At 51.6% G+C, this 12,666-nt stretch overlaps 1 protein-coding gene across 1 annotated transcript; it reads right to left on the bottom strand.

The window, feature by feature from the left end:
- Positions 1–3,662: 3,662 nt before the first annotated feature.
- On the bottom strand, positions 3,663–12,325 carry FKBP4 (FKBP prolyl isomerase 4). The gene is made up of 10 exons (XM_041736542.1): positions 12,037–12,325; positions 9,798–9,942; positions 9,197–9,339; positions 8,264–8,384; positions 7,843–7,999; positions 7,096–7,186; positions 6,915–6,998; positions 6,496–6,681; positions 5,756–5,995; positions 3,663–4,464 (listed from the first exon to the last, which is right to left on the bottom strand). The coding sequence occupies exons 1-10, from the start codon at positions 12,139–12,141 to the stop codon at positions 4,357–4,359; spliced, it is 1,380 nt and encodes a 459-aa protein (XP_041592476.1). The 5' UTR covers positions 12,142–12,325; the 3' UTR covers positions 3,663–4,356.
- Positions 12,326–12,666: the final 341 nt, after the last annotated feature.

Genomic DNA, 12,666 nt, shown 5'->3' with positions numbered 1-12,666 from the left:
AGTCTTTTTTAAGCCAAGCACGCTTTCAGCATGGGGGTTGGCTTACTCCCCAGAACTTGCTCACCAGGCCCTCTTCCTGGTTAGATGACATGGATACAGTTGTGTGGGTGGCATTTTGTTTACCAGTCAGCCCAATGATAGCTTCATTAGAAACCTGCTATGGGAAGGAGGGACATTAAATGGGAAGCATTTCCAGGGAGATACTTTGTCCACTTCTAATTCCAGGAGTGGACAGACGGGTCCAAATTTTGTCTACCTAGGATGGCCAAGTAAGAAACAGGACCTTGAAAACTCTCTACATATGAGGCCCAGAAACACTTACCATCCAGGGAGTAGGGTCTAGGGCTTCCTAATGGGCTCAGTTTGAGAATGCCCTTCCCTCTCTAGTCTGCAATGCACCTTAGCATAAAAGGTCCTGAGAAGTCCTCAAGTACAGAAAACTGTTTCTCAGACTGACTGGAAATTAGGACAACAATGTGGGCAGCCCCGCTATGAGTGAAATGCTGTCATTCAGAGCTCTTTTTGAGTCCCACCTACTTCTTTGCATGTTTGGCTCTGTCAGAAAGGATCATCCACTCTGGGAGGCTTTGATCCTAGAGCCTGTCAGGCTTGTCATCTGGTTTTGTTTTAAAGGATTTTAAGTAATCTCTATAGCCAACATGGGACTGAACTCACAACCCTGAGATCAAGAGTTGTATCAAAGTGTACAAGCACTGTACGGACTCAGCTTACCGGGTACCCTAGGGTCGTTTTCTGTTAAAAAGCCTACTGTTATTAACTGAAGGATGAAGATAGTCCTTCATTTTCTCTAAGGTCCAAACATGAAAAAATGGGCTTAAAAAACCAAGGATGATGAAAATGTGTCGAACTAGATAGAGGTGGTGGTCTTACAGTGATGTGATTAGACTAAATACCACTGCATTGTTCATGTTAAAATGGTTAATTTTATACTATGTGAATTCCATCTCAAAAAAAAAAATGCAAACAGAACTATTTTATGTGTGAAGCACTCCTAACAGTTGGAACAGGAGATGGGTGATCCTGGAACCTACTGGTTGGATGGGGAGGGGGAGGGTTTGACCAGTCCTCTCCTTTAGCCAAAGAACTCTGCAAATTTGTGAAGGCAGTTTTTTTTTCTTTCCTTTCCTTTTTTTTTTTTTTTTTTTAAGATTTTATTTATTCCGCTTAAAAAAAAATTATTATTTATTTTTAACATGTTATTTATTTATTATTATTTTTTAAATTTTTATTTATGATAGTCACAGAGAGAGAGAGAGAGGCAGAGACACAGGCAGAGGGAGAAGCAGGCTCCATGCACCGGGAGCCCGATGTGGGATTCGATCCCGGATCTCCAGGATTGTGCCCTGGGCCAAAGGCAGGCGCCAAACCGCTGCGCCACCCAGGGATCCCCAACATGTTATTTATCTATTCATGAGAGACACACAGAGAGAGAGGCAGAGATACAGGCTGAGGGAGAAGCAGGCTCCATTCAGGAAGCCCGATGTGGGACTCGATCCCAGAACTCCAGGATCATGCCCTGGGCCAAAGGCAGAGGGTCAACTGCTGAGCTACCCAGGCGTCCCAGATTCCACTCTTTTAAGGGAAATGAGATGCACAGCTCCCCCTTTTGACGGTGGTGCGGCTGGTCTAGTGTGAGGGAGCACAAGTGCTCCACGGCTGGCATAAGGCAGGCAGGGCCAGGACCCACAGAACTGTGGACCTCAGTAAAGGTTCTGACCTTCAGGCTAAATGGGATGGGAGGTCATCGAAAGGGTTTTAAGCAGTTGGAGGAGTAGGACTTGAATGCAGTGTTGAGTGAAGTACAAGAGGGAATGCAAGCTAGGAGGAACCTTCTGCAGGAAGGAGACCCGGCTCAAGGCGCATGGTGCTGTTGGGGAAAGGCTGCCAGAATGGAAATGGGAACTTGATGTGAGGATCGGCACTAGGACAAGATGAACCCAATCTTAAATTTTCTAAATCTACAGTAACTGCTAGCAGTACTAGTTACTGGTTTTCCTTATTTGAGCACATTATCTCCATCCGGGAAGATTTTGAGTGTTGGTGAGGAAATGTTCAACTGAGGCTGTGAACTTGATGGTCCAAAGCAAAGTGGAAGTACAGGACACACCTGTTTTTAATCCTTAAGGCTTTTTTTTTTTTTTTTTAAACATTTTACATATTTGAGGAAGGAGGAGAGGTAGAGAGGGAAAAGCAGACTCCTCATTGAGCAGGGAACCCAATGCAGGGCTCTGTTCCAGGACCCTGGGATCATGGCCAGAGCTGTACACAAACACTTAACTGAGCCACCCAGAACTTCTGGTCACTTAAGTAAAACATCTTCACAGTAGTCTTAATATTACATTGACCAAGGCTTGTCCAGCTCCAGGATTCTATAGAAATGCATTTGTTTTAAATTCCTAGAATCCCACGGAATCATTCAGAGCTGGAAGGAGTTTTAAGTCTTGTCCACTCCCGTTTTTGGAGCTAAGGAAATAGGTTCACCTTGCCCAAGATCACAGGAGCCTCCTAACAAGTTTGGATTTGTTCCAGAGAGCTCAAAATCCAGGCAGACCCTTCTACTTAACTTGAGCCTTGTTTTCATCTGTAAAATGGGGTAACACCTTTGTAGGATGGTTGCAAGGATTAAGGTTAATTCACACAAAGCTCTGGTTTAGTCCTAGCCTTCTGTCCTAGGTGCATGAGGGTCAGCTATCGTTGGCTACAGGGGCAAGATGGATCTTAGCATACCAAAGACCCAGGTGCACAGGATTGTGTTAAACTCTGCAAGAGTACAAGTGGGCACTGGGAGACTAAACTGAATTTTAGTTTGGACTCGTGGAAAGAGCCATGCTATAGGATGTGGGGAGATTTCCATACACATTAATCTTCCACAGTAAAAGCACAGAGAAATTGCTTCTGGAACTGTATAAGCACATGGGTAGGCACACTACACCTCTACCACCGTATAGAAAGGACAACTTACAGGAGGGAAGAAGGCCACAGATAGAGGCTTTAGCCTGCTGTCACAACCATCGGGAGAAGACAAGACTTGTGCCCCCTGGCTTCTCCCAGGGCCCCTGGGTGGCTATAGGAGGCAAAGATCAACACACAGAAAAAAGTCTAAGCTCTTTCCTATTAAGGTCTACAGAGAAGCTGGAAAGCAGGCCTGAGTGTGTACCAGAGTTCCCTGGCTTGACTGCAGTTCTTCCCTACCATACATAATTGTGTAAAAGGGATCTTACTGGAGGGTTGCTAATGTATTTATACCTTGAGAAGAAACCAAGAAAGTCTTGTGCTTTCTGCTAGATCACTTAAGGCAGAAGTAGACAAATCTAACCCGAAACCACACAAGTGGTGCCGGTACTTTATTCTATCTTTCCTCCTGTTAAAGAAGAGCAGAGCTCTGAGAACTCACCCCACTTGGGGTGGGGGTGCTGGGAGCCTATTGGGGGTGGAAGGCATTGCCCAGCTGTGGTCTGTATGGCACCTGGGAGGCCCTGGTGCTGGCACCACTCCATGCTCACAGAACGCTTCTTGATTGGCAACACCTGAAGCATGACTAGGGGTGAAACCTGTATAGTGAACCCTCAGTTTTGTCCCCAGAGCGTAGCCACCATGCCCACCCTCTGAGCCCGAACAGAAAGGGTTGCTGGACACCCAGGTTTTATTTCCACTTTATTGCTCAAGCACAGAACTTGAGGTAAGCCCAGACCTTCAGCAACGTGCAGAGAAGAGGCTGAGGGGGTTGGGGACACAACCTGGCTGAGAAGAGAAACTGATCCAAAGGGAAATACTGGTGGGGGGGACAGGAGGTGGTCGTCGGGACACCAGAAGACATCTTAGCCATACCATCTGAGGGGAGGATGGCAGCAGAGAACAGTTTACGGGGACAGCAGTGGTTCTTCCCATGCCCCTAGCACCCACATGGAGGCCACATGTTTAGGAATGGACCAGGAGGAGGAAAGGACAAAAATGGCTGCCTAGGAGGCTCCCTCTCCACCCTGGTTTCCCATCAGACCTCGAGTAGCATCCCTACCACTCACTCCCTTCTACCATTTGGAAAATGGACATAGCAAACAAAAGAAGCAAAATAAATTAACATTCTGATGAGTGTGCGTGTGGATGGACATTCATTCACATGTAATGGGGGAAGAGGGAAGGGAAGAGGGGGTGACACCACCTGAAATGATCCCCCAGCCTACTCCTTTCCCCTTTCCCCCAAAGCCACCATCTAACCAGATAGAAAAATAAAGGTCTAATTCACTCAAAATTCTTCAGTTTTTACAAAACTAACAGGGTGGAGGAGGGGAGGGAGCAGGGGAGGCAGGCAGCCGCAGGAATAGGGCTCAGCAGAGGCTATGCTTCCGTCTCCACCTGAGGTTGGCTCCCTGCCACATCATTCTTCTGCTCATCCTTCATCTCTGTGTCAGCAGGATGGTTTCCCGAAGCTACTGCTGCCTTGGCCTGGGAGAAAGGAGGAGAGTAGGGGGATGGAGGAGAGTAGGGGGATGAGTTCCAGTTCTCATCGAGCCCAGGCCTCAGACGAGAAAGGGGACTTGTGCTCCATGTCCCTGCTCCGCTTGCCTGCACTGAGCTGATGGCAGTGACAAGCAATAGTGACCTGCCACACTGACACCGTGTCAGGTCTGTACCAGACTCCTATCCTCTTTGTCCCTCAAGTTAAAAAAAAGATACAACTAGTTTCTAACAGAATTACACTGACACAGCAAACTCCCTCTCTAGGTATGTCCTAAGATACACAGAAGTATACATTTTCAAGATCACTTGGTGCAATACTACGTAAAACTGTACTCGTCCAAAATGGGAATGACTCCCACAAGGGGCTCCTGATCACTCTACCGCTAGTCCAAACTGATATCTTTTAAGTGCAAAATAATACCGTGGATTTCTGAAGCCTGACTCGGGTCTGAAAAATAAATGTGATTAAAAAAAATAATATGTTACAGTATTTATCTCTCCTGTTTCCGTTCACTTTTCTAGCACGCTACTAGAAAACTGCAAATCACTATACAGGTTGCATTATTCTTCTATTCACCAGTACTAGTTTGGAACACTGGAAGGTTAACAGGGACTGGGAAAAACATAGGCTGTATGTCTATGAGGGAACACCATAGGCTCAGTGAAGAATGTGAAGGCAGTTTATGCTGCTATAATCCTGTAGGCAGGATATGAAGAAAGCATAATGTACAAAACCGGTAGAACGTGTTGTCTTTTATTAGGGAAAAGGAAAAAAAAAAAAAAAAAAGAAAGAAAAGGAAGAAAATGTAACTGGTCTACTTGTCAGATAATTTACTGGAATTCCAGTAAATTATTTCCAGATAACATACTGCAGTCCTCTAAACATTGGTCTTACCCAGTTGCTCCTCGGTGGTAGGAGACTTCACGTTCTTTCATGTGGTTTAAATATAACTATGTAAAACTCTATTACCTGTTTCAACATAGGCTTTTAAACCTAAGTTTTAAAAAGGCAAAAAGAATGGAGGTTGGGAAGCACACAGAGGGCAATCGCTCCCAAGCTCTAAGGCCTGGGGGGGTGGTTTTCAGCCCTGATCACAGAGGCAGGGTGGCCCTCACAACAGGGGTCTTGCTAAGGAGTGTTCATGTTCTTGCTCTAGGGACAAGGGCAATGTCTGGTTTCCAGCAGTGGCACACATGACCACAGGCCAGGAGCCGCAGTGGCTGGGGCAGGGCTTTTCTTCTGTCTCTCCCACCCATTCCCTGTCCCAAACCTTACCTTGCTCTCCTCCTCAGCCAGCCTCTCAAACATGTTGGCATACAGCTTCTTCTCCCTTGCAAGCTGCTTGCGGATCCGCTGCTGGCACACAGCCAGCTGGGCCTTGGCAGCTTTGTTGCTGGGGTAGAGCTGCAGGACCTTCTGGAAGTCAGCCCGTGCCAAGTCAAAGTCATTCACCGCCAGGTGGGCCTCTCCACGGCGGAAGAGGCCCTTCTCGTTGTTGCTGTCCAGTTCTAGGGCCTAAGGACACGGAGAGGAAGCAAGAGCAAGACCTCAGCCCCTTGGCCTGTCTGGCCGGACTGGGTTTCAGAGGAGCCCTCAGTAGAACACAGCCTGCTAGCTCCACCCCAGGAAGGGGGGAGGGGTAGTCTTCAGGCATTAAAGGGAAAAGACCGAGGTCTAGGAAAGAACCCCAGTTAGTCCATGACGCAGAGAGAAAACAGGGCTTTCGATGAAAGACCATGCCAACACTTCCATTCTCTCGAGAATAAAGCAACTACTGAGAGGCACAGGCTAGGGACTAGGGCAAAGGAAACACCGTAGCAATCTTTCCCTTCCTCTGACTCCAGAGCACTAAAGCGAAGGGGCTTGCTTCTCCAAGCCCTTGCCCCGGGGCTTTCATCTCAGGGCTCCCACTGGTCCACCTGCTACCCTACTCCTGAGGCCAAGTTTCAGACCAGCTGGCAGCTCACACAACCAAGCCCGTGAATGCTGCTCCCATGCCTTTCCATGGGCCTCACCTTGTTACAGCTCTCAACGGCAGCTGAGAAGGCCTGCAGTTTCAGATGACACATGGCCAGGTTGAGGTGGGAGGCCAGCCGGAGGGCCTGTGCCTTCTGTGCGTCCTCGTTAGAGAAACTTGACTCATATTCCAGCCAGGATATGATCTTCTTGTACTGTAGTAAAGCTTGCTTGTACTTGCCTTCCTAGAAAGGGAGGGGGGCTCAGGCACCAGGAGGACACTCTGCAGATAAGAAGACCAGGGAGTCCTGCCTCCCCATTCCCCTGCCAGACCAGCTAGCTCAGATATACTAGGTGCCGACTGCAGGTGTGTCCAGTCCTCTCCCTGGCAGAAAATGAGTTTTCTAGTCATTGGGAAAGGCTAGGCCCAGAAGAGCCCTCCCGGGGAGCGTCCTCAGGGCCCCAGACGCTGGCTCACCTTGAAGTACACGGTGCCTCGCTCTTTCACTATGGTGCTCTGTTCCAACTTCTCCTCTGAGTTCATCTCCCAAGACTCCTTGGCCTGCCGTACCCCCAAGGGAGACACAGAGTCGTCAACTACCCCGAAGCCATGTCCCGGGACCCAACTCCTAGACAGACAAGACCCTGAGCAAACTCACCTTCTCAAAGCTCTTGAGGTGTATTTCGTATTTCAGCTCAGCATTTGGTGGGATCTGGAACTTCTCCTTCCCAACACTGCCAAAAGCATAGCTGGGGGGCGGGGGGGAGAGAAAGGTCACTGCAGCCACACTCAACCTGCTCCCAGCTGAAAAGGCTTCCTGTCTGTTTCCTGCGAAGCACCTCCCTGTCCCTTGAGACTTGGTTCAAATGTTTCCTGTTTGGCAGAATCTTCCCTGACCTCTTCACACAATTAGCTGGTCTCATAGCATCTCCCACATCATTCTAATTCATACTAACAGTACTAACGGTGGAACAGTCACTAACTTACTAATTACTAAATCTCACTGAATGAATCACTAGAAGGCAGGGCTAATCTCTCTCAATATCCAGGAATCTTCAGTACTGCTCCTGGCACATAATAGGTGTGTTTCAACAAACATCATTAATGATGGAGTATTGCTTAACAGGAGACAAAGATTTTGTGTTGGTAGAGGAGGCAATGTAGAGGAGCCATGACTGAAAAGATTAGGTTTTGATTCAAATGTAGACAATTATGACCATGCTCCTAAATATGAAGGAAATCACATTTGCTGTGCCAAGAGTCACAGGGACCTCTAGTGAAGCTGTGGGGGTAGTGAACACACACAGAGGAAGAGCTACAAGGGGCTGGTTACACAACTCACTGTGGACATGTACAATCCTGACCTTGGATCACGCACCTGCTCTACTAAGTGCCCACTCCTCACCTGGGCTTGAGGTACACAATGGAATGTTCTCCCTTTTCCATGCGCTGAATGGCTTTCTCCAGCCCACAAGGCAGGTCCAGGCTCTCTCCCTCGCCAACCTCAAAGCGGAGCTCCCGCTGGTCAAACATCTGGTCCTTGTAGTACCCTTCCAGTGCAACTGGCAGGGAGAAGAGGCAATGTGCCAGGGATTTGAGCAGGCAAGAGACTGAGGAAGGATGCCACCAGCCACCCTCCATGACCTCCTCACTTCCTGCCACCAAGGTGCCCTTGTCCTGTTCTAAGCTGGAGGGATGTTGAGAAGATATGGTCTAATCCCTCGTTTCTCAGATGAGATACGAGGATCAGAAAAGGAAGGGACTTGCCCAGAGCCTCAAGGCCTAAGTACCAGAATCTGAACCGAAACCCCAGACTGCTATCTCACCATCCACGATAGCACCCTCGTTGGGCCTGGCATAGCCTTCGCCCCGAGTCCGTATTCTCCGGATGATCCCGCCATCCTCTTCTTCTGTCAGGTCCTCTCCCCTGAACTCGAACAACTCCACCTGTGGGATGAGACGCAAGGCGACACAACTCCTTTCAGCACTAACTCATCAGCGGTGAGCTGCAGTTTTTCTCTCTCCAGAAGAGTCCCTGGTAACTGCCAGACCAGGCCCGACCACAAGGGCAGCAAACCAAGAGTGGACAAAGCGGCACTTCTGCTGAGTTCTGGTCTCAACTTTGGTAGAGCTGGGCCGGTCAAGCAGATCTAGTTGACCTCAGCTCCACACAGGGAGGGCACGTTCCAGCCCACTGAGAAAGCCAAGCTGGTAGGCAGTGGAAATGACCCAACATCTTTCAGCAAGTCTCCCGAACATCCTCCAAGCATCCACTAATGAGGGCTCAGCCATTGTCAGACTGAATGGTGTGAAGTCCCCCATCTCAGGAAAGCCTCTCATCGCCGTGGCCCACAGGGAGATCTCTCCCCTCCTTTGATCTGTAAAGCACTGATGTTCTATACTGCCATCTATCACTATATAGATTCTAACCCCCAGAGCCCTTTCAGTGGAATTATAACCTGTCTGGGCATCGTTCCAGAAATAAAACATGCCTCAACCCTTACCCTACTTCAACTCTGAGGACGAATTTGTGGCCACCTCTTCCCCCCCTGAAATCTCCATTAGTGGCTGTGCTCTGGCAGCAGCAGGCTATGTGCACAGCAGAGCCAGCTGCCCTCTCCAGGGCTCTTCCTCCCCTAAGGCAGGCCCTTAGCCTTGGCTACATTGTCTCCAAGCGGCAGGAAGCCCTGGAGGGCAGCCAGGCCCTGGGCTGAGAGAAGGCTGGCTCTCTGCCTTGCTCTCTGTGCCTGGACACTCACCTCAAACACAAGCGTGGCATTGGGGGGGATTTTTGGAGGGCTGCCTGCCGAACCGTAGGCATATTCTGGTTTGCAGGTGATGTGGCACACTTCTCCCACCTTCATGGTTGCTACAGCAATGTCCCAAGCCTTAATGACCTCCCCTGTAGGCACAGAAAGCAAACAGGTCCTCCTTGGCAGGGAGCTGACCCTGGGCTCAGACAGTAGCTCCAGAGACCTTTAGGACACTATGCCCACATGGAAGCTACATACTCTTTAGAAACGAGACCAGGGAGGTAGAAAACCTGGTTGCAATAAGGCCCCAGATCTCTTTTAAGATATTACTCAAGTCTGGAACAAAGTTGTTTAAGAAACCAGGGAATCTACCCCTGAAGAGGAACTGAGGTGTCCAAAGGTGATTAGGGAAGGTGAGAGAGAGATAGAGAGAGAGAAAGAGATATCAACACGGTTCCAGGAGAGGAGAAGAAAAAACGAGTTTAACGAGAGAAACTCATGGACTGAACAAACCATTCCTCCTTACGCTTCTGAAAGTATGGTTTCTGCTTGTGACAGCTTACACCCTCCGTAGAGCTGATGCTACCAACCCACTAACCGTGCCTACCTTTGCCCAGGTCAAAGGAGAATTTGTCCTTGCGGTCCAGACTGGAGTCAAACTTGGTGCCATCTAACAGCCAGCCAGTGTAGTGGACAAAGACTCGGTCCCCAATCATGGGCATCTCCGTGCCTGTGCCCTCTCGCTTGATGACCTGGGAGGAAGGCAGAGAAGGTGAGTACTGGGAAAGCTTGCTGGCTTTCCCGGGGCATGGGGGCTGAATGAGGCACTTAAACTGCCCACACAGACTCTGATGCAAACATAGAGGGACCCTTCTGTCACAATGTAAGCAAAAGGACTAAACCTCCCATGATTGTGACATTAAGTCTGGCTAGAAGCCAGCTGACACCCTGCCTCCATCTTTCTTGAGGTGCAATAGGACTTGGGATCCTGGAGTCCCGGGATCGACTCCCACGTCAGGCTCCCTGCATGGAGCCTGCTTCTCCCTCTGCCTGTGTCTCTGCCCTTCTCTGTGTCTCTCATGAATGAATTAAAAAAAAAAAAAATCTTAGAAAACCAAAAACCTCAAGACAGGGATGCCTGGGTGGCTCAGTGGTTGAGCATCTGCCTTAGGCTCAGGTCATGATCCTAGGATCCCAGGATCAAGTCCTGAATCAAGCTCCCTGCAGGGAGCCTGTTTCTCCCTCTGCCTATGTCTCTGCCACCTCTCTATTTTTCATGAATAAATAAACAAAATCTGTTAAAAAAAAAAAAAAAAGAGAGAGAGAGAAAGAGAGAGAGAGAGAAGAAAAACTCAAAACAGAAACCCGGCGTTCAAGTTTTCGCTCTATGATCTTGTGTAAGTCAAGCTTTCTAGACTTTATTTGTAAACTAGTGATAATAATCCCTATCAGGATTGGAGAAACAAACTGGTAAAAAGCTGAAAATTATTATCAGTAGAAAAGAGAGAAGCATTTATGCTAGGTTGCCTCATTCTTCCTAAATGCTGGTGGTCATCATATCAGGGTCTGGTTGGTGGACAGAAATAGAATAATGGACAGGATCGCAGAAGTCCAAAAGAGGCTGTGAAAATACCAGGTCACCGATGAGCACAGGGGCACTGAGACTCAGGACAGGAGCATTCACTTGATTGGGAAGCAAGTGAAGTGTTTTGAGAACTAGAGCCTTTCTCAGGAAGATCTGCTTCTCTTCTTTAGCATTTATATAAGGGGACAAGGAGACTCCACGGATCACCTGGAAGGTATGTGGTTGCCTTCTAAGGGAAAGCCTGCATAACAGAATGGGCAGAAGCCTTGAAGAGTACAAAAGGAAGGGAGTGGAAGAGAAAAGGGCAAAGGACCCTTCTGGGAATAATAACCTTGTAGAAACCATCAGGACGCTGGAGAGAGAAGAGGAAGCCTCATGCTCACTGGGAGAACAGCTTAAGATTCCGAGATCTGGGCAAGACCAGGACCGTTTCTGGACCAGTTTATGGGTTCCCTGAGGTCTCTAGCTTTGCCCAGGTCTCTCGCTCTCTCTCACGCAACTAAGCAGTAGGAAGCCAGGATGAAAAGAAACACTGCATGAGGAGGAGGCATGAAATCCAGCCTGGGATTTCGCCATCCTGTACTCCACAGAACCTGCTCTGGAGCACCGAGTCGTCCTGACCCAGGTCAAGATGCCCTGCCCCCCGCGGCCCGGCCCCCTCGCCCGCGGCTCCCAGCAGAGCACGTCCTCCCGGCCCGCAGCCCGGCCCCGGCTCACGAGGGGGAGGGGAACTACAGGTCCCGGCATGCCGCGCTCGCCGGCGTTCCCGGGGGGGGGGGGGGGGCAGCATGGCCGGGCCGGTGACCTCGCTGGGTCCCAGCCTCTGGGAAGGGGGAAGCCGGGGGGACGGAGGGCGCCACCGGCTCTGTTGCCGCCGGGCCCCGGGCTGGGCCAGGGAATCAGTCTGGTGACCGCTCCGGGTCCGAGCTCAGGTTTAACCGGCCGAGGCAGCCGAGATCTCGCAGCGGCGCCCGCGGAGGCGTCCAGGGGCTTCCCGGCTGCAGCTGGCGGCGGGGCCGGGGCCGGGGCCGGCCCGGGCCCCCTGGCGGCACCTCGCGTGCAACCCGGCGGCCCCGCCCCTCCCTCCGCGCTGCACCGCGCACGCCGGAGTTGGCGCCGCAGTCGCGGCCCGGACGCCGCAGGACGGCCGAGGGGGCCCGCGCACCCCGCCGCCCAACAACGCAGCCCGGGCCGGGAGGGCGGTGCAAGGGGCCGCGGGCGCACGCCCGGCTCACGGGGCGCCCCGGCTCGGCGGAGGTACCTTCAGCACGCCTTCGTCCTGCTTCGGGCTGATATCCGCCCCCTCGAGGGGAAGCGGCGCCGACTGCGCCCCGCTCTCGGCCGCCTTCATCTCCTCGGCGGTCATCGCCGCTCGGTGCGCCGCGCACTCCGGGAGCCGGGCCTGTCTGCTGGGGGAGGCGGGCGGGGGGGCGCTGGCGGCGGCCGCCCGGCTGCGCACCGGCCTAGGGCTCCAACACCGGCGGCTCCGGCGCGCTCGCGGCCCGCGGCGGGTTCGGCGCGGGAGCGGGAGTCGGTGGGTAATGAGCGGCCGCGGGGAGCGATTGGTGCCGCCCCGCCGCGGAGGGAGGGGCTGGGCGGCGCCGGGGCGGGAGCGAGGGGCGGAGGGGGCGGGGGCGGAGAACTTTCTGGAGACGGCGGCCGCCGAGCCAGTTCGGGCCCTGGTGCTCAGGGTGCTCGTGTGGACGTGTGCGGCTTGGGCTTCGGGTGGGTTTTTTTGTTTTTGTTTTTTCTCCTTCCCCGGGTCATTCCTCCCTGCGGCTGCCTGGCCTCCCTCTCCCCACGCTGGGGCCCTCGGACTGCGGGGTTCCCCCGCTCACCCGCACCCCACCCCCACCGAGCGCCCTTCCCTGGCCCTCCCCCGCCCGTTTCC

Source organism: Vulpes lagopus, chromosome 21, assembly GCF_018345385.1.
Source record: "Vulpes lagopus strain Blue_001 chromosome 21, ASM1834538v1, whole genome shotgun sequence".
Classification (NCBI taxonomy): Eukaryota; Metazoa; Chordata; class Mammalia; order Carnivora; family Canidae; genus Vulpes; species Vulpes lagopus.
This window is presented reverse-complemented; position numbering and strand designations above follow the sequence as displayed.